The following is a 22,926-nucleotide window of genomic DNA, read 5'->3' on the forward strand; positions in this document are numbered from 1 at the left end:
ATGTATTTAATCACTTAATATCTGTGCACCCCTTTTGTGGTAAAGACATTCATTTCTCTTTTATTTTCAGAGCACACACATTATATATAATTTGCCCCATGAAGGACATTAGTAATTAATAAGATAGATTAACACTAATGATTCTATTATATGGAAGTGTATCATTAATTATTCATGTTCTTCTGGACATTACCTAATAGCAGGTTCTTAACATAGAATAAAAACCTACAGAGGTGCATAACTATGCAGTCTATTAATCGGTTCTCCTGCTTCACCTGCTTGATAGGGGGAAAAAGATGATTATACAATTATTACATTTTGCCATGTTACAATAATGCGTTTTTTCTTTGTGCTAGCAACAGACTGTTAATTACGTATTATTACAAGGTTGTTGCTCTATCAGATGAAATTGCCTCTGTGAGCCGTCAGAGCAAACTTACTGATCTAGAAAGCAAGAATTAACCTTCATGCTTTTTGAATAAGCATTCTTAAAAGGCACTTGGTTGCAGAGATTGAGTTCATAACTTTTAGTAAGAGTGTACAATGTAGAAGGCTGATTCAGCAGAATTCTGCTGGAGGAAAAAAAATAGCCCCTCCCAATAAAATAAAGATTCACAATTACTGATGTGGCATGTTGAGCAGCAGTCTGATCATTAATTACAGCTAATTACTATTGATTAAATGGCTAGAGTGCTGTGGGGTAACACAGCTGTGGTCCTCCATTCACATGTCAACTATTTAGGTTGAGTATGTTAATCTTGCAGTGTTTAAGCTAGCCATGTCAGTGCTGCAGATGAGGATGTATTTTCTGCTAAAAACAACCCTCAATTTTTATTTCATGTTTAAAGTCAGCACTGTTTTTTTGTTGGTCGATGACACTGGCTTTGGCTTTAGTGTTTCTCTGCACATCCACTAATTAGCATCTAATTATCTTCCATATTAGGAGACATGCTGAGATTTTGTGTCAGAATAATTTTGGGAGCTTTCTAAAGAGTGAATTCTGAATGTTGTTCCTGTAAAAATGTAGAGTAAAATATTCTCGCTTTAATTTTCCTCTTAACACCTGCTGTGATTGATTGTAGCTCTGTATGTGTTAAAGCGAGTTAGTAAAATTAACTTCCTCTGTTTAAATGTCACAGTGAACTAAAAAGATGGATAGGATTTATAAAATGCTTATCCTCATTCCATGTCTCTGCCTTTAGCAGCTATTGGTATTCTCACCAGAACTCAGAGAAATAAGTCAAAGCACATTTTCATTTAGATTGCTGTCACGGAGTAGACTCAGCTTTAATTTACCTCTGATCCCTGGCCTTTTTTTATTCCTGGTAAAATTCCCTATATCAAACTCATTTAGAAAGGAAAAACATAAATACAGCATATCTTCATTGACAGAATCAGAATAATCTTATTACCATGTTGCATTTTTTGGAGGTATTTCATGTTTCCCTGAAGCCATGGGAGCAGAGAGAATTTACAGTGAGCTTAAGTCTCTTACCATGAACCTAAGTCACTTAGGTTTAATTATAATTATATGTTGAGATCACATTTATATGTTAAACAAAACAAAGACCAGGCTTAGAATAGAAGGGCCTTGCTAGAGGGATGTGCTAGAACTGAACAGGTCTTTAATATTCACAGGACGTGGCATTTGGAAAAGGTTTCTTAGACTTGAAAAGCAATTTAGGACCAATGAGTTCAATAGCTTTGACTGTATTTCATTTCGGGACTTTTAAAATCAGGAAAAGGATTTTGTTGACTTAAGATCTTATTATGTAAATCGAATGTGATTCTGGTGACACATGCATAGCTTGTTGGTCAATATCACATATGAGGATTTTTAAAAAAAATCTATTTTATATTCAATATGCTTATCTAGTTCATTCATATTCCTTAATTTTTTTGTGTCAACGTGTAAAAGTATGCCAATTTTTTTTATCTAGTTTTCTAATGAGAGCTACCAAGCAGGCATCTTCTATGACCTGGTTTGTAACATTGCGGCCATACAGCTCCAGGGCCCCCAGTTCGATCCCAAGCAACTGTCTGTGCAGAGTTTATAAGCATGTTCTCACTGTATATGTATGGGTTTCCTTTGGGATCTCCGGTTTCTTCCTGTCTCTGAAAAACATATTATTAAGTGGATCACTAGTATGTGAATTCTTAGATAACAGACATTACATTACAAGCACAGCCATCACTTAATGTTTTTGTTGACATTAACTGACAGAATCAGCAATTTGTGGTTTGTTGCATCAAAGTATTTGTTTAATTGCTAGCAATGCCATAAACAACCAGAAATCAGATAACTTTGTCCACGCTCTGGTTTTGACAGTTTCTCAACCTCAGCTACATTTTTCTAGAACATATTTCTTCTACGTCTAGAAATATGTGTTTGATGGTACCTACCTACAAACCTAATATAATCTACTGTGACCCTGAACAAGCAGTAATTAATGATGAACTAAATTTATCGCACACTGCAGCACATTGATATTAGTGCAAGTTTTCTATTAAGAAAAGAATCATGTGCTTTCTATTTGTCATAATCATGTTAATCTTATTCATTTAGATCACAGCTCTAAAGGTTACTTCATTCGAATCAGAATGTTACCTGACGTTACCTCACATTTACCAGAAAACAAGGATACCAACTTTTGCACAGTGCAGTGTACAGCACAAATTTGAGTGTTTCTGTTCAAGACCAAAGCAATCTGTGCAAAAAGAGACATGTGTTCATATGTACACATTTAATTGTATGTTTAAAGAAGTTTGGCCACTGGACAGATGTGGAATTATATTTCTTATATAGTAGGTTTCTTATTTTGTTTGTTTGTCAGAAAATCCGTTTGTACTGTAAATGTCCTTTAAAACTGATGTGCTTTACATGAACATAGTTTGTACAATACGTAATTAGCTAATCAGTTCTTTAAAATAGTAGATTTTTAAACAGGCCATAAGCAGTTAGATTAATTTTTATGTGTCAAAATAACTGATTAAAGATGGCAAGGTTGTTATATTAAGGTATTTTCAAGTTTGTACTTTCCGACCTTTATTGTCACCAGACTAGTTAAAGAGTGAATGCATTTAAAAAGAAAGAATGAATACATATTTTTTGTTTTCGAAATGAAGGTGTTATGTGAATTGCTGCTTTATCCTATTGTGAGGTGATCCATCATCTGTCTTTCTTTGTTACAGTCTAGTGTGTAAATGTATGCACATTTGTATGCATGTGTGTATGTCCTGTGGTGCTTAATACCTTCTGCAGAAGCCTGTTCAATCCTAATTACACTCTAGGAGCAGTGTGCTGGGTGACCTGAGTAGACTTTTTTCTGCTCATGGTGGATGTGCTAGTTGGAACCCCTGAGGCAGCACTTTCTAGCTGAGTGGTACTGAAGTGAGTTCCATAGTATGGACTAGTGGATGGGGACAGCTGTCTGATTGCTGCACTGCCATGTGCTGGGTGACTTTGTCGGCAGCTCAAAGCCCCAGTGGTGATCATATTTACATGTGGGAGCGTTGCAGTATTTGAGGGCCCCGATCACAAAATGGCAGAGGTAGCACTTTGGTCAGGAACGATTAGATGTTCTATGTTGAAGAGCTGAAGGTCGTCCAGTCCCTGGGTGTTGCCATGGCAGTTGTTCCCTACAGTAAGAGGCTCTCAAGTCCAGATGATTTCTTCAACATTAAATGTAAAAAACTGTACCATGTGAGTGTGGATTTGACACCACCCGTTAAAAATCTGTTCATTCAGCATTTATGGCTCTGGCACAGTATAGCGCCTTCACAGCAAAAACAAGACACACATGAATAAAAATCCTTTATTTATGTACATATTTTTGCCTTTTTCATTATCTTACTTTCAAATACTGATTAAAAATTTTATTCACAGCATTTTGTAGGAAATGAATGAGAAAGTAAAAGTACTATGCTGTTAATACCTGCAAGCTGGGCAAATTTATTTCCCATTGCTGGAGCTTATGTTCAGTAGCCTGGGTAGTTGGGTAAATTTCCCCAGAGAAGATTCTCCAACAAATTAGATTAGATTAGAAGGTCAGCACAGCTCCAATGAGGAAACACAAATGCTTCTGTTAAAGCTAGTGTGTTTTTAAAAATAAATGCTTGAAGTCAACATCCTAAGCATATTCAGATTAGTGTGATATTCTTTATTTTAAAATTGTAGCACATGACAAATTGTATTTGTATTATAAAGACTTGATGTAAAGTTCTCAAACTGCATTGGTATTATGTTCCCATTTAATTTAGCTAAATTTCTAGTCTTGTCTAATAACTAAAAAACGTAATGCCAAACCTGGAAAACCCAAAGCACTCTTTTGACACCTACTGTACAGCGTTTCAGTTCAGTTCAGTTTTATTTGTATATAACTTTTTGGACATTATCATAAAGCAGCTTTGCAGAAATATGTAAATTCAGGACATGCATTAAAAATGTATAAAAGTACCATTTATCCCTAATGAGCAAGCCAGAGGCAACAGTGGCAATTAAAAACTTACTGGGATGATACCAGGAAGATTCATTAACAGGAACTCATCCTAATCTGGGTGAAGCCAAATAGTACTATTATAAATAATTTCCTTTCTATAAGTGCGTATCATTTCATATAGATTGACTTCTGACAGCTTATAATAAATCGTAAATGGTCTACTCCATCAATATGAATAAATCAGATTTATAATGCTTAAAAAAACATTGCAGATCTTTGGAAAAGTATTACCAGTATTATAAAGTAATTTACTTTTGATATGGAGTGCTGGCTTATTATTTATATTACAAAATAGGATATTTTTTTTAAATCTTGACTAAAGAGAGGCTTTAAGAAACAGTAACTGTGGTGGTATAATTTTATATATAATGATAAAATCATAAATAGTGTTGCCCATGCCTTAAGTGTTAATTGAGTGTTATTGCATATTATGTGCTCAGACTTATGATGTTTTATGATTTTACGTAATAGGAGTGATCTACACGTCTAGTATTCTGGACTGTGAGAGGCAGGACTCATACTGGCTAACTGTCTACGCCACAGACCAAGGGGCTGTGCCACTCTCTACATCCATCGAGGTGTATGTCCAGGTAGAGGATGTCAACGATAATGCCCCTTTGACCTCTGAGCCTATCTATCATCCTTATGTCTTGGAGAATTCACCCAAAGATGTTTCAGTGGTGCGAGTACAGGCCAGCGACCCTGATATCACCTCTTTAGACAACCATCTCACGTACCGCATCACTGCTGGAAACCCACAAAACTTCTTCACCATCAATTCTAAGACAGGTGAGAAGATTCAGACTGTCTTTAAAATATTGTCCATTAAAACTTTAAGATGTACTTAAAGCTAGTTTTAGGACAGTTCCTTGATAATGCAGAAAGATCAAGGTAAATGTATTTAGTCTTATTTAGTATTTAAGTATCGCAGTGTGCATTGAAGTATGTTGATAGTGGTGTTGTTACTTTGCTGATGCAAAAGCACAAAAGCTTATGCTCCAAAAGCCAGATTCTGTTGCCAAAACGTTTTATTCATCATTTGAAAAAATAAATAAATACATAAAATAGAATTTTACTCAGAAAAATATGGTACTTAGGAAAACATCCATATATTAGTTGTTTATTTAATACTGATTGATGAATTTATTACAATTTTAACAATTTTTATTACAACTATGCTCCTAACACATATCTATGTTTTCTCTTTAAAAAACATGATTGTCTGTTTTAATAAAATGGCCCAATATGAAATTTGCTTCATTATTATCATCATGCCTGTCACAAATACATTTACTTGCAATTTGACTTTTCTCCACATATTTATCTCAGAAATAACTAAGAAAACACATCTTAAAACACTCAAAGCAGTTAAAGTCTAGTAAGAAGTTTCTGCTACTATCAGAAACCAATCTTATTTACTCCATGATTTCTTACAAAACTATTATCTTTCTCCAAAATGCAGTGCTCACTGGTGCCTGTATTGTAAAGTTCATGCTGTTGCTTTTCTGTTTTGCTGTGATTCATCAAAAGTATTTGATATTTTCAAACTTTGGAAACGTTTAACACCCTTTTGACCTTAGATATAACAGACAACAACGTAGATATAGTCAGAGACTGTGTTTTTTATCAAATAACACAAATTTGAGAAAACATATTATAGTTTGCTTGTAAAAACCTTTTTTTGAAATCCACTATAGTTTATTTTTTGCAGCCATTACATGTGTGATGTGTGTCAGGGTAAATTAATTGCTATAACTAAAAATGAAGGAAGGTAATAAAATATTATTCGACCTTCAAAATAAATGGATCACCACCATAAAGACATTACCCACTAAACTAAAGCATGTAATGAGCACTTTCTCAGAATTTTACCTTTTATTAGATACTAGCTAGCTTATGCTATGCTGCTTCAGTCATGTTAGCTTTGTCATTTATAATAACATTAGCCATATGCGCAAAGGGGCTACAGTACTGAAGTTTGGAATCTGCATTTGTTAACTACTAACTGTTGAAATAAAAAATGATCTCCAAAAAGATGTCTTAACTAACAGATGAGTTCACTCAGTTATATAATATTCTAGATAGCAACATTATAGGAAAAATGGAATATTTGGGAAAACTATATAGGAAAATTGCTAACATTAGCACAACTTAGTTACTGAGCTGATATCAATTTACCCTCCTTATTAACACAAAATTATTTTTTCTGTATTTAATAAAAAAACATGTGGCTTTACACAAGTATATATGATAAACTGGCAGGCCTCAGTACTCTTAAATGCTTTGAGGCTCTTTCTAAAACAGGTAGAGGGGCTGTGTTTAAAAAAATGACTATTGAGCAGGAAAATACATACAGTACTGATCAAAATATATTTTATTGACTTAGATTAATTCTATTCCAAAGTGAGGTAATTTTAGCCATTTTTCACTTCTAGTTATATTGGCCTTGTGCAGTGAAGCCAAAAATTCATCTAATACTGCAGCCACAAAAACAAACAAATCACTAAAAAGCATAATGGATAATACAGTATTGACACAATTAATATACAGTGTCGACTTTAGAAATTCCTATATTTCTGCATAAATATGAGCTAAAACATGATCAGATTTTCTGTTCTAAAAGTAAACAAAGTGAACACAATCAAACAAATGAGCCAACAATATTATTCTTCTTCATTTAATTATTGAGGAAAAATGATCCAGCATTACGTATCTGTGACTTGCAAAATTATGTGACCCTTTGCTTTCAGTATGTGTTCAGTAAGTGACTCCTTGTGCAGCAATATCTGTAAGAAAAGTTTACGGTAACTTTTGGTCAATAATGCACAACAGCTTAGAAGAATTTTATTCCATTCTTCAGTACAGAAGAGCTTCAACACTCAGATTTTAGTGGCCATCCTCACATGAATTGCTTGCTTCAGGTCTTTCCACAGATTTTCTTTTGGATTAGGGTTGGGACATTGACTTTGCCCTTCTAAAACATTATCTTTTTTACTCTTTAATCATTCTTTTGTAGACAGACTAGAGATCACTGGCATAATTCTGAATTCATTACTTTACTGGGCCAGATGCAGCAATACAGGCCCAAAGCATGATATTACCAGCACCATGTTTCACAGATGGTATAAGGTTCTTATGCTGGAATTCAGTATTTTCCTTTCTCCAAAAATAATGCTTCTCATTTTAAAACAAAAAGTTTTATTTTGGTTTCATTCCTCCACAAATTATTTTTGATCATTTAGCAAACTTCATGGGCAGCAATGTTGTTTTTGGAGACTATTGGTGTTCTCTTTGCAATTCTGCCTTGCACACCAAGGTTTTTCAGTGTTCACCTGATGGCAAACTCATGAACAAGCCAAAGAAAAAGAGGTTTTTAGTTGCTTAGAAGTTACTCTGTATTCCTTTCTGACACAACAGACTATTACATGTCTTGCTTTTGGAGTGATCTTTATTGGTTGACCACTTGTGGCAACGTACCAATGGTCTTAAGTTTCCTCCATTTGTACAGAATTTATATGACTATGAGACAAACACTTAAGAGAGGATTTTGTAACCTTTTCCAGCCTGATGAGAAACAATAACTCTTTTTCTGAAGTCCTCATATATCTCGATTGTTTTTGCAATGATCCCCTTCCACAAACATACATCATGAACATCAGACTTTGATATATCTCTTCTTTCAATAAAATAGGACACTCATGGTCTGCAGTTGACTGCAGTTCTGCAGTTCTTGCATTCAACTGTTTGCATTGAGTCTGTTACAGCGCTGTGGAGGAATTTTGTTCCACTCATCTTGCAGAATTGTTGTAATTCAGCCACAGTGGAGCGTTTTCCGAGCATGAACCGCCTTTTAAAGGTCATGCCACATTATCTGAATAGGATTCAGGTCAGGACTTTGACTTGGCCACTCCAAAGTCTTCATTTTGTTTTTCTTCAGCCATTCAGCAGTGGACTTGCTGGTGTGTTTTGGATCATTGTCCTGCTGCAGAACCCAAGTTCGCTTTAGCTTGAGGTCACGAACAGATGGCCGCACATTGTCTTTTAGGAATTTTTAGTAGACAGCAGAATTCATGGTTCCATTTATCACAGCAAGTCTTCCAGGTTCTGAAGCAGCAAAACAGCCCCAGACCAGCACATTCCCACCCCCATATTTTACTGTTGGTATGATGTTCTTTTTCTGAAATGCAGTGTTACTTTTACACCAGATGTAATGGTACACACATTCCAAAAAGTTCAACCTTTGTCTTGCCAGTCTACAGACTATTTTCCCTAAGGTCTTGGGGATCATCAAGATGTTTTCTGGCAAATCAGAGACGAGCCTTTATGTTCTTTTTGCACAACAGTGGTTTTCGTCTTGGAACTCTGCCATGCAGGCCATTCTTGCCCAGTCTCTTTCAAATGGTGAAGTCATGATCACTGACCTTAACTGAGGCAAGTGAGGCCTGCAGTTCTTTGGATGTTGTTGTGAGGTCATTTGTGACATCTTAGATAAGTTGTTGCTGCGCTCTTGGTGTAATTTTGGTCAGCCGGCCACTCCTGAGAAAGTTCACCACTGTTCCATGTTTTCACCATTTGTGGATAATGGCTCTCACTGTGGTTCGCTGGAGTCCCAAAGCTTTAGAAATGGCTTTATAACCTTTTCCAGACTGATAGAGCTCAATTACGTTCTTTCTTATTTGTTCCTGAATTTCTTTGGATCTCGACATGATGTATAGCTTTTGAGGATCTTTTGGTCTACTTCACTTTGTCAGTCAGGTCTTATTTAAGTGATTTCTTGATTGTGAACAGGTGTGACAGTAATCAGGCCTGGGTGTGGCTAGAGAAATTGAACTCAGGTGTGATAAACCACAGTTAAGCTATGTTTTAACTGGGGGGAAAACACTTTTTCACACAGGGCCATGTGGGTTTGGATTTTGTTTTCCCTTAATAATAAAAACCTTCATGTAAAAACTGCATATTGTGTTTACTTGTGTAATCTTTGACTAATATTTAAATTTGTTTGATGATCTGAAACATTAAAGTGTGACAAACGTGCAAAAAAGTATAAATCTGGAAGGGGCAAACATTTTTTCACACCACTGTATATGTGTATATATGTATATATAATGTGTGTGTGTTAGAGAGAGAGAGAGAGAGAGAGAGAGAGAGAGAGAGAGGAAGAGAGAGAGAGAGAGAGAGAGAGTGACTTTACCAGCTCTGAAGTACTTCTGCATTTTAACTCATGGGTTTTACTTTGTGTAGTAGTTAAATGAGGCCAGTGGCAGCACAATCGGAGATGGGCAATAACAGGTATTGATCCATGTGCTTGCTAGCTGCCTAGTAATTACCTTCTGTGTCAGATCATCTACGAGCCGCTTCTCTAACACACACACACTTGTCTCCACACATATAGGATGCAATATGTCATATATTCTGCTCCTGCTCAAACTTATTCTGCATCTCTGAGCGTGCTTACTTCTGCCCGCATACGCCATGACTCATGAGTGATCAATTTGTAAAGCTAAATGAAATAATTAAATCGTAATTTATCCTCCTGGGAGAGCTTTACAGAGACGCTGTGACCTGCATTGTCAGGTGGCACACATTCAGTGGCACGTGAGGATGTAAAATCATTCACTGGCATGTTTCAATGTAAAATCAATGTACCAAAGGATTAGTATATAGTGTGATATGCTGTATGTGTGTGTGCTTATCTAGTAAATACAGTGAACATCTTGTTTCTTAAGGAAGAGACAGACGTGTTTACTGTTGAGTTTTACATTTTTCATCTTCTTAAAATATCTACTTAGAATGTCTGATTCAAAAAATAAGGAGGAGGCCATATCCTATTTGATTGAAAATTAATAAATAAATAAAAGAACTACATAAGATTATACTACTGTGAATTAAAACTATTTAATATTGGACATACAGAAAATTAAATGGAGATGCCTTTATATTTATGCTTTTGCTTTAGTGTGGGTCAGTGATTACTTAAGTAGTAGTTTATTGAGTAATGATTTAATTGACGTTCTTGTTTCACTGGCAGCTTTTTATGGCTAGCATTTGATGATGTTAATCTTTCTTTCCTGTTAGTATCGCTATACATAGTTTTGTCTTCCGTCTTTGCTGGCCCATGTCTTTTCTGTTGCTATAAATTTGCCTCCTGGCTTTAATGCTCTTTTTGTAGTCACTCTGCATGTACGTGTGTGCTGCCAGTTCACAGCTGTTGTCATTTGTTTAATGGAGTCTCTCTGGATCAGCATGTTACACATTTGGGAATAGATAACACGTTCAGCTGCGCTGCACTCTTTCTTGTAGCCACAGTTTCAAAATTATAACATGGACATTAGTTATGCTTTTTATGCCATCTGCTTCTTTTTCAGCTCCTTACTCTTTCTACAGGTTCGACAGGAATGTGGGCCAACGTTTGACATGTCTATATTTATTTTGAATCTGTATCCATTGTCAGGGAAAATCTTTGATTATAGTGTCTTTCCAGTCTCAATATCTCTGGGGGGTAGTTTTATAATTTTATAGAGGTCACAGGGAGCTCAAAAAACTGAGCTGTGCAAACATTCCCCTGAGCTGGGATGTGGGATGCTATCCAGTCCCTCCCCCTTCATACACAAGCTGTTTTAAATTTGTGATGTATTATTTGTATTTATAGTTGGGCGATAATTATTTGGACATCGACACAATTTTTGTCATTTTGAAATTATGCAATCAGTATATGATTGAACTGTAGACTCTCAGCTTTAATTCAAGTGATTTAACAAAAATATTTCCTAAACATTACATTTTCACAGGCTGAAAAAATATTGGACCAATGACTGCTAAGCAGCCAGGTGCTGTAGTTACATGACAAACTCAGTTGAACATCTGCTGCTGATTACAAGTGTTGAATTTGCATTTGGTATTCTCAATATGCAGTCCAAAGATGTGTCAGTGAGGTATCAGTGTCATTACATATAAAATAATCAAAGCACACCTATCAAATGACTAACAGAAACTTTAGAAGAGACCAAGTCAACAATTTGGTACAATATGGCAACACCAAATGGCCTAGAAGACCATGGAAGACAACTGAAATGGATGATCACAGAATTATTTCATGTGGAAAAATCAAAGTCATGAACACTCTTAAGGAGGTAGAAGTATAAAATAGAGACTGAAATCTTTTGTTGCATATCCCAAGTATTGTAAGTTGGGGTCAGCCATAACACAGCACCACTGAGGCAGAGAGGCTTAAAGGCCCAACAGCAGCAGTTTAGCAGTGCTGGGGATTGAACCCCAGTCCTTAGAACAACAACCCAGAGCCTTAACCACTTGAGCCACCACTGCCCCTATCACTGTTGAAGTCTACAATCAAGAGATGCCATCACGAATGCAAATAGGGGTTACTTCAGTATGCAAACACTTAAGAACAGAAAGGCCAGATTAGACTTTGCTAGTGAACATCTAAAATAAAGCCTGTCCAGTTTTGGAACGAGATTATTTGGCCAGATGAAACCAAGTTTAACTTGAACGAGAATGGAGCAAGAATTGAAGGGCTCATCATCCAAAACACTACCTCATCATCTGTCAGACATGGTGGAGGCAGTGTTATGGCATGGGCATGCCCATGTATGGCTGGGTGGTGTTGATGATGTGACTGCTGATCGAAGGAAGAGGATGAATTCTGTAGTGTAGAGAGCTATACTTTCGGCTCAGATACAGTCAAATGCTGTGAAACATAGTCCTTTGATCCACAGTACAGATAGTTAATGGCCTAAAACATACAGTGAAAAGGAAGAGTTTCTTAAGGCACAGAAATGTAATGTTCTTAAATGGCCAAGTCAGACAAAATTCTGAAAGCAGAGCCATAAACAAACTTCAATTAAACGCAGTATCAGTAAAGGCCTGGTAAAGATCTCAAAGGAGGAAACTCAGCTCAGGATTTGCCTACAAGTATTAAAATAATCCGTACATTGCTAATTGTGTAAGTTTGTCCAATTACTTTTCAGCCTAAAAAATTGGAGGATCTATGTAAAAATGCAATTATTAAACATTAATGCAATATTTTTGTTAAACCCTTTTGTAATAAAGCTGAAAGACTATGCTTTTCAGTTCTCTGCCTCATTTCAAATCCAGTGTGGTGGTGTACAGAAAGAAAATTCTGTCTGTATGGACCCACCTATAGCTACACACGGATAATTACCACTGATTATGATTCCATGGCTATTCTAATGTATGGCACCAAACGTTTATTGCATGATTATTTGAAATGTTGGACTGTGTATTATTAGATGATAATGTTGAACATTTCGTTTAGGTCTGATCACTACAACATCAAGAAAACTGGATCGAGAGCAGCAAGCGGAGCACTTTTTGGAGGTATTATTTACATAATTTACATATACACTTAGTAATAGAAGTAATTCAAGAAATTAAGACCTTTCCACAAGTACCATGTGATTAAGTCTAATAGACATTTTAAATGATAATGAAAGAAGTGCTAGTTGAAGTGTTTCCTGAATAAGTAGGTCTTCAACCGCCGCTTGAAAATAGCCAGTGACTCAGCTGTCCGGACCTCTAGGGGAAGTTCGTTCCACCACCTTGGTGCCAGTACAGAGAAGAGTCTTGTAGTATACTTGCCTCTTACCCTGAGAGATGGTGGAACCAGTCGAGCAGTGCTGGTAGATCGGAGGGTGCGGGGTGCAGTGCGAGGAGTGATGAGGGCTTTGAGGTAAGAGGGAGCTGGTCCATTTTTGGCTTTGTAGGCCAGCATCAGTGTTTTGAATCTGATGCGTGCAGCTACCGGAAGCCAGTGGAGGGATCGCAGCAGCGGGGTGGTATGAGAGAACTTTGGCAGGTTGAAAACAAGCCGGGCAGCTGCATTTTGGATCATTTGCAGAGGACGGATTGCGTTCATAGGTAGACCTGCCAGCAGTGCATTGCAGTAATCCAGTCTAGAAATGACAAGATTTTTATACTGTACTTCCATGTTTTTGAATTCAGAAAATTCATTTAAAGTAGTGTTTATAAAATGTAAGATGGAGCAAATTCAGATTGCAATCACTGCATCATCCTGCAACATCAATGCACAAATTGTTCAAGCAAACATCCATACTCAGGATTTCACTCATATGCTAGTTAGCTAGTTTATAGGTGTTATTTTCATTAGTAACTGAAATTTTAAATAATCTAGCTACCTAGCCAAGTGTAAAAAGCTAGCTAGCTATTTGTATCTTTTCTTAATATTAATTACTGGATATGATGACATAGTAAATCAGCCATGTAGTACTGTACATAGTACAGTATATTACATATGCAACCACATAGCAGTTTTTAATAACTGTGAGACCTGTCTGACATAAACAGCTTTTATTCTAATATAATTCTGTGAATATGTTTCTCCATAATACTTATTTTGTTTACAGCTGCAAAAACTTTGTCATTTCTCTAGTGATTTGTTTCACGAGCACATACATCAGCTCATTACGTGTTCACTGGAATTCATAGTAAAAGGATCGTATATGCTATTGATTATTTTAATTAGGCTAGGATGAATACAATGCAGAATAACTGTCTGTACTATGCAGCTTCTAAAGCCTTTGTAATTAGCTTATGGATCAGAATTATGTGAAGGAATCAACCAAATGGTGGAGAAATGCGGTTGAATGTGCACTCGTATTCTTTTATTCAACACATATGCAGCCATTAAATTTTGATACTGTCTACTGAGCAAGATCTGATTAGCTGGTCATGGTTGTACAGAATTGCAGATCTATAAAATGTATAGTTCTCTATGATTCTTGCTCTCTTTGTTATAGAAACAATGAGGTGCTATTTAAGCAATTATCTTAATCTTATTTTATGTCAAATAAATAAATAAATAAATTTTGTGTGTACATGTGAGCATTTTATAAAGAATGTTTATGTTTATATAGAAGGAAGGGGATATATTTGAATAATAAACGGGATTATTTATTTATTTATTTATTTACCCTAAAGGTGGAGATTCAAGCATGGTCTTTCCCCTGAACTTGGATTATCCGAACTAATCCACATTTATTAATTAATTAGAAGTTTTTTCTGTTTAAATAAGATATATAAACGCAAACATGAAATACAGAAATGTTTAACAACAATCTTTGAGTTAGACTTGCATTTAGAACTATTTTTGGCAGTATTTTTCAAGAAGATAATAGACATTAAATTTGTTTATTAACAGGGAATTTGGTGTTTTCATCAGTGGTGTAAAACTAACTGATTGTTAGTCTTTACATTTTGTACTAATTATATACAATAATTATATACATTTAATTTAATGATGTAATGCTTGTTAATAGTTGGTATTTTGTCAATTGTCATAACAAAAACTGTTATACTGTTCTATTAAACTATGAAAAAAATCTTTATCTTCCGTCCATAATTTTTATCAGTATAACTGATTGAAAATGTATCCCTGCTTTCAGGTTACCATTACAGATGGTGGTGGTGTCTCCAGGCAATCCACAGTGTGGGTGATAGTGCATATTAAAGATGAGAATGACAACACACCAGAGTTCCCACAGAGACTCTACTGTGTAAGTCTCCCAGAGCGTGACCAGAACAAACATGGCAATCCTGTTTATAGAGTCTTTGCGTATGACTCTGATGAAGGGTCTAATGCAGAACTCACATACAGCATAGTGGATGGGAACGAAGATGGAAAGTTCTTCATCGATACCAAAACTGCAATGGTGTACACCAGAAAGATGGTTACAGCAGGGGCTTATGACATCCTCACGGTACATGATGTTTTTATCAATTATACGACTTATTGTGGTTTCCACATCTTAATTTAAGCCTAAAATATTACCTTCTTTATTTTGTATTACCAAAGTTTTTTGCTCTGTATGTACGCATATGATTTTGCAGTCTTAATACTCTGCAGATAAAAGCCATGGACAATGGGATCCCACAGAAGTGGTCAACAGTACAGCTACATGTTGAGTGGATCAGAAAACCATTGCCTTTGCCACAGGCCTTGCAATTTATGGAATCTCACTATAACTTCACTATCTCAGAGAATGCTAAAGTTTTTAAAAAAGTGGGCACCATATTTGTACAGCAAACAGAAACGCCCCTTTGGTTTGATATCACTGGTGAGCAATAACATGGATGAAGCTGAATCTGGTTTCATGTCAGTATGAATTGCTGCATGGTTACATAAAATGTTTTATATTACAACCTTGGTATTGTTCTTTATTATTTTTTTATAGACAGACTTTTATCTGCTTTGAAATACTAACTTAATTCTGTTTACCTTTTGTCTTTAGCATTTCACTTTTTTCTCTCTCTTTTTATTCTTTAATTGCGCTGGCTTTATCTTCAAAAGATGGGACATCACAGGAAATGTTTTACATTCCCCAAATTTACCATGCTAGAAATTGCACAACCAGCACAGGTGAAAGAAAACTCTTCTTATGTTACTTGCATTTTGAATTCCCTTATTTTAGATCACCCATACCACTTTTTGATACTTGCTTCAAGACCTCAGTTTGCTTAGGGCAAAAAGCACAACCCTTGTTACAATAAACAGTGAATATTCGACACCTGCCAGAATCCATTTCCGCTGATATCTGTTAAATACGATGGAAATTGAGTGAAATTGGATAAGACATATGCAATGAATACTAAAAATGCCCTCATGCTTCAGAATGGAGTGGAATTAACGATTTGAGGAACTGGGGCAAGGAAAGCCTGAATGTATTGCAGCTGTTTGTGGCAGATTGAGATATGAGACCATAGCTGATGAGAAAGATGCAAGCATACAGTGGCTGATGCTATGAAGTCTAAAACTTTGATGATGAGCTTTGCAGCATGAAAATTGCATTTCCCATAGATGTGGAAAACATACTAAATCAGTATGTTGGTAGAATAATTGTGTTGATATTATGTTATAGCTGCCCCAACAACAGATAATATCTTAAACATAACATAATAAATGTAAAATATTGTTACACTATTTTAAAAATAATTTCTATTTATTTATATATTAGCAAAAGAAAATTATGATGGAGCAACCAAAATCCAGAGGGGTATGGGGACTATAGTTTTGGTGAAGTCTCTGGATGCAGAAAAACAGTCATGTTACAACTTGACTGTTCAGGTGACTGATGGAACAAATTCAGCAACGACACAGGTTGGATATGTTCAAGAATCCTCTCATTTCAAATTATATTTCTTTACTTAAAGATAGTACTTTTATTAGGTATACTGTATGGCAAAAGGTATGTTGACACCTGACCATTAAATGCATTTGTGGGCCTTCCCAAATATGGAAGCCACAAAATTGTTATCGAATGTCTCTGTATGCTGTAGCATCACAATTTCCTTTCATTGTAACTAAATAGCCCAAACATGTTTCATCATGGCAATACCCCTCTGTAATGTCCTTAAAGACATGGTTTCTTAAGATTAATGTGGAAGATTTAAATCTGGCTTGAGCACTGACCTTAACCCCACTGAATACTTTTGGAATGAATTGGTGAAGTATTCACAAGGACTACCTATTTGGCATCAGTGCCTGCTTGTGTCTTAATGAGCAGAAATCCTCAGAGTTAGATTCCAAAATCTAATGCCAAGCTATTCTAAAAGTTCTATAACTTCAAAAGAAAGAACAAAATCCAGGGGAAGTGGTAGATCATTGGATAGAAATTTCAGAGTTTAAATCCCAGGAATACCAATCTGCCACTGCTGGGCCCCCGAGAAAGGCCCTTAACCCTCAATAGCTCATCTGTATAAATTAGATAAATGTTAGTTCCTCAGGATAAAAGAGTTTGCTTATTAATAACCATGGTTTAGGAATGGGCACATGGGTGTGGTGGTATGGTGTCCACATATACAGCATTTGGCAGTATAGTGTATTTTTAAACACTCCTTTGTATTCAGTAAATTTATTTGTATAGTAAGCAAATGTGAGGTGAATGATAATTAACACACTATGTGTGTTTATTAAGGTTTCACATCCCGTACACAATCCACTAGAGTACGTTCAACCAGGCTATGTTGGAACATATTTGTAAGAGGATACTTGAGACATCCAATAAAGAAACTTATTTTACAAGCTTAGTAATAAAAATAATCTAATCTAAAATAAATTTCTAAACAAGAACTCAAAGATTGGCTACTCTAACAGAACTTAATTAAATTAGGCCAGTAAGCCTCTTGTGTGACTAATTGAGTGGGCTTATTCTTGATAAGGCTGTGAAGCATGGCCCTTGATAACATGACCAAACGTGGAGTGGTCTGGGATGTAACATTGAACTTTACACATCCAAAGAAGGATGTCACTTACTTTGCCATTTACAAAGACTATGCAGCATGGTCATTAGAGAGCATGCGTACAAATAATCAGTGTAAATTTTACTGTCAGCTTTAACATACAGTAATGCAGGTGTTTTGGCTTGTTGGCTTTCACTGTCTCTAATTCCAGGTTCATATCAGAGCTTTGGACTACAATGACAATGCTCCAATGTTCTCCCAACCTGTATATCAGGTCTCAGTTTTAGAGAACACGCCAGTGAACACTGAGGTTCTGCGCATAAAAGCCACAGATAGTGATGAACGAGCAAAGCTAAGTTATTCTATTCATGGTAGTGTGGATCTCATCAGCATGCGCATGTTTCGGATTGATGTTGGCACTGGTGTCATTTACACTGCTGATGTTTTGGACTATGAGGCATGCATTCAGCATATCCTTACTATTATGGTAAGAAAAACAAATTTACATTCTCCGAATTGCAAATCCATAATGGCTTATTATTCAGCTATTTACCATAAAGAATTTGATTTAGTAATAGCAGTCAAACTAATCAGGGAATTGTCTTCTTCAGGGAAATATACTTATGATTTACTGTCACTACTGTATGTCTTCATATTTTCTATAGGTAAAAGACCAGGAATTCCCCTACTACAGAGACCTGGCTCGGATCATAGTGAATATAGAGGATTCCAATGACCAGAGCCCTTTTTTTACACAGACAGTGTATGATGGTGTAGTAACTGATGCTTCTTTTCTTGGGATACCTGTTGTACAGGTCTTAGCCATGGACAGAGACATAGGGAGGAATAAAGAGCTGGTATACTCCATCGAAACAGGTGGGTTTATTAAATAATAATTAAAACCCTGTTTCAGATTCCCCTGGTTGATTAAAAGTGTCATTTGAATATATGATATTTGTTGTCAGTCTGCTATTCATATCTCTATTGAATAATGTAGTACTATAAGCAACTTATTTTCTTTCAGGTAACACAGGGGGTGCATTTGCAATTGACTCACTGTCTGGCACCATTTCAGTTGCCAGAGAGCTTGACTACACATTTGTGGGCCATTACATCCTTACTGTTCGTGCTACGGATGGCGGAAATCCAGCGCTAAGTGCCACAGCCACTGCAAGAATTGCTATCTCACTCTCAAACTTCTCTAGTCCTAAATTCACCCAATTAGAGTACCAGGCTGAGATTCCTGAGAATGTGCCTGTTGGAGCCTTTGTTACTAGTATCACAGCCTTAAGCCCCTCAGAACTCATGTACAATATAGTGCAGGGGAACAATGAGAAGAGATTTGGAATCAACCACTACACAGGTGTAATTGTGACTCAGAAGTCGTTAGATTTTGAAACTACATCATCCTACATTTTGGTTATCCAGGCTATCAACATGGCAGGGATTGTTTCCAATACTACACTTAACATTCAAGTGATTGACAAGAATGATAATTCACCTATATTTCAACAGCTGTTCTACACAGGGAGCATTAGTGAAGCAGCCCCTGTCAACAGTGTGGTTTTAGGTGAGGATGGAAGTCCCCTAGTTATACAAGCCATTGATTCAGATGGGAATCAGAATTCTCTTTTAGTCTTTCAGATTGTTGAAGACATGGCTAAATTATTCTTTACTGTTGACTCTGGTACTGGATCAATCAGAAACATTGCTACTCTGGACTATGAGACCTGTAATGAGTTTTTCTTCCATGTCAATGTCAGGGATAGTGGTAGCCCAGAGTTGACTGTAGAGAGTCCAGCCAAAGTTTTAATAAAAGTTTTAAACATTAATGATTCTCCTCCTAGATTCTCTCAGTACACCTATGATGCTGTTGTGCTTCTTCCTACATATTCAGGCCTAGAGGTATTGAGAGTGGAGGCATTAGACCCTGACATGAGTAAAAGTTCAATTTATTATTTTGCTGACAACAACTTGGAGCCCTTTTCCATTGATCCCAGAACTGGCATCCTTACAGTCAAAAACAGCAAACTGTCCCAGGACCGCTACTGTTTCAACATAAAGGCATCAGATGGACGTTACTCCAGCACTGCTCTTGTTACAGTGATAGTGCGTGAGGCTATGGACAGTGGACTTTTGTTTAGTCAGCTTTTATACTCTTCCACAGTGCTGGAGAACACATCAAACATTTCTACCTTAATGGTGGTCAGCACTATAGGAAACCATCTGAATGAGCCAATCAAATATGCAGTCTTAAAGGCAGGGATGCACTTTGAAATTGGACCCACATCTGGGGTCATACAGACCACAGGGATCTCATTTGATTGTGAAGAACAAGAGGTCTATGAGTTGGTGGTGGAGGCGAGTCGTGAGTATGACTGGTTAAGGGTTGCCAGGGTGATTGTACGGGTGCAAGTGGAAGACATCAATGATAATGCTCCTGAGTTTGTCGGCTTACCTTATTATGCTGCAGTACAAGTTGATGCACAAATTGGCTCATCCATATTTCAGGTGTCAGCCACAGACGTAGACAAAGGAATAAATGGGATGGTTTCCTATCAGCTTGAGGATGAGTATAGATATTTTAAGCTAAATAGTACAACAGGGGAACTCAGCATTCAAAGATCTTTTGTAGCAGACATGTCCAATGTTAAGTACTCACTGGTCATTATTGCACGTGATGCTGGCTACCCCTCTCTTTTCACCGCAGTGGAACTTTCTGTCACAGTAGTTAACCAAGCCATGCCTGTTTTTGACAAGTGCTTTTATGGTATTTCTGTTAGAGAGGACATACCTTTGTCAACCTCAATTCTAAAGATTAATGGTGTGAGTCCTGAAGGTCAGAGGATCACTTTCACAATTGTGAACTGGGATCCATCTTTTCAGTTTGATATTGGTTTTGAAAGTGGTGTGATCAGTGTAATTCACCCCTTAGATTATGAGACTACTCCCTATTACAAGCTCATAGTCAGGTCCACTGATATGTTCACTGGAGCTACATCAGAGGTGGATGTTAATATTGACATTTTAGATGTGAATGACAATGCACCTGTATTTGAGAAAGCTTCATATACTGTTACTCTGGCTGAGAACTCAATGCCTGGGACAACAGTGGTACAACTCTTAGCGACAGACAATGAATCTGAAAATTGTGATATTCACTATGAGATTCTCTCAGATACTTTGAACTACTCTGACTACTTTGACATTGACAGCACCACTGGTCTTATTGTTACAGCCTGTCTTTTGGACTATGAACTTATCCAACGCTATAGCTTCATTGTCCGAGCAACAGACAATGGCAGTCCATCCCAGAGCAGTGAGGTCATGATTACTGTCTTAGTAAATGACACAAATGACAACCCTCCATCCTTTAATCAGCCACTCTATGAAGCTTTTGTTAATGAAATTGCTCCCAGAGGGCACTTTGTAACCTGTGTCCAGGCTTCTGATGTGGACATCTCTGATTTTGACAGATTAAGATATAGCATTCTTTCCGGAGATGACAGGATGAACTTTTTAATTGACCCTGAAACAGGAGTCATCTCTTTGTCACACCAACGTTTGCAACGCATGCAGCAGATATACATGCTTAATGTCTCTGCATCAGATGGAGTGTTCACTAGTATAACACAGGTAAACATCCAAATACTGGGTGCTAACTTATATAACCCTCTCTTTAGCCAGAAGTTTTACCTTGCTTACATACAAGAAAATGTCCCTGCAGGGGCTAAGGTTATTCAGGTGCGAGCCACAGATGAGGACTATGGGATTTTTGGACAGATAATGTATTCATTTATTAATGACCTTGGAAAGACTTTGTTTGCTATAGGGGCAGATGGAGTGATCACCACTGCCCAAAAATTAGACAGAGAGAATCCAGTGAACAGAGACATTGTGCTGATAGTAATGGCTCTGGATGGAGGTGGAAGAGCATCCTTTTGTAATGTTAGGGTTATACTAACAGATGAGAATGATAATGCACCACTCTTCAAGGCTGCAGAGTATAGGGTTAGCATTAAAGCTAATATAGCCATTGGTACACTAGTGACTCAGATACAGGCTCAGGACCAAGATGCTGGGAACAATGGCAAGGTGACTTATTCACTGTACAGTGAGGCAAGGCTTCCTCTAGTGGATGTGTTAGAAATTGAGCCTGATAGCGGGTGGATGGTAACAAAGGGAAGCCTGGCTCATTTGAGAGGAACTGTACTATCATTCTTTGTCAAGGCTACAGATGGAGGAGTCCCTTCTAAACATTCATTGGTGTCTGCATTTATCCATGTGCTGCCGCCAGATGCAAACATACCATCATTCACTCAGCCCCAATACTCCTATACCATATTAGAGGACACACCAATTGGGACAGCCATAGGTTCAGTGTACCTGAATCCGGGACCGACAGCAATTTTTGCTGTGGTAAATGGGGAAACAGTAGAGAGCAATCAGGGTAAAATGTTTATAATTGAAAGAGAAACTGGGGCTGTCAGGCTTGATAATACACTAGACTATGAACTAGTCAACATTTATCGCTTCAAAGTGTCTGCCACCATTAGAGAAGATCTAGTAGAATCTATGTATGTAGTTGATGTGGAGGTGAAAGTGCTAGATGTGAATGACAATAAGCCTTCCTTTGAGACTAGCTCATATGTAGCTATGGTAATGGAGGGCATTCCTGTAGGTACAAGGGTCATGCGGGTGCATGCTTTGGACCACGATTGGGGGTCAAATGGTCAGGTTACCTACAGCCTTGGATCAATCTTCAATCATGAGAAAGAACAAACATCTGAGAGAGCCTCTACTATCGATACCATGTTTGCAGTTGATAGTAAAACTGGATGGATTACTACTCTTGGAGACCTGGACCATGAAATATGTCCATCTTACACATTCACTGTGGTTGCATCAGATCTAGGAGAGACAGTCTCTCTCTCTTCTACTGCTGTCATTACTGTTGCCATTGCTGACATCAATGACAACCCTCCTATCTTTGAGAGGAGCCACTACAAAGCTTTTGTGAGAGAGAATGACCCAATAGGAGAAGTAGTGTCTGTTCTCAGCACCAGAGACTCAGACACTTCAGATCAGAATAGGCTGCTCAGCCTCCATATCACAGGTATGTATTGATCTAGGCCTTTGAAGCATGATGCAGTATAATAAGTATAATGGACTGTGGTGTGAAAAGGCAATGCAT

The 22,926-nt window shown here is 37.1% G+C and overlaps 1 protein-coding gene across 1 annotated transcript in view; it reads left to right on the forward strand.

The window, feature by feature from the left end:
- The window catches only part of LOC132863251 (protocadherin Fat 3), a 51,232-nt gene that overhangs the window by 3,282 nt on the left and 25,024 nt on the right, over positions 1–22,926 (forward strand). Inside the window, exons 2-10 of the mRNA XM_060895962.1 lie at positions 4,971–5,288; positions 12,793–12,854; positions 14,939–15,253; positions 15,400–15,610; positions 15,844–15,912; positions 16,514–16,650; positions 17,944–18,219; positions 18,398–18,608; positions 18,757–22,848. Coding sequence (XP_060751945.1) covers positions 4,971–5,288; positions 12,793–12,854; positions 14,939–15,253; positions 15,400–15,610; positions 15,844–15,912; positions 16,514–16,650; positions 17,944–18,219; positions 18,398–18,608; positions 18,757–22,848 — 5,691 coding nt within the window. The remainder of the gene's footprint in view (positions 1–4,970; positions 5,289–12,792; positions 12,855–14,938; positions 15,254–15,399; positions 15,611–15,843; positions 15,913–16,513; positions 16,651–17,943; positions 18,220–18,397; positions 18,609–18,756; positions 22,849–22,926) is intronic.

Source organism: Tachysurus vachellii, chromosome 20 (assembly GCF_030014155.1).
Source record: "Tachysurus vachellii isolate PV-2020 chromosome 20, HZAU_Pvac_v1, whole genome shotgun sequence".
Taxonomy (NCBI): Eukaryota; Metazoa; Chordata; class Actinopteri; order Siluriformes; family Bagridae; genus Tachysurus; species Tachysurus vachellii.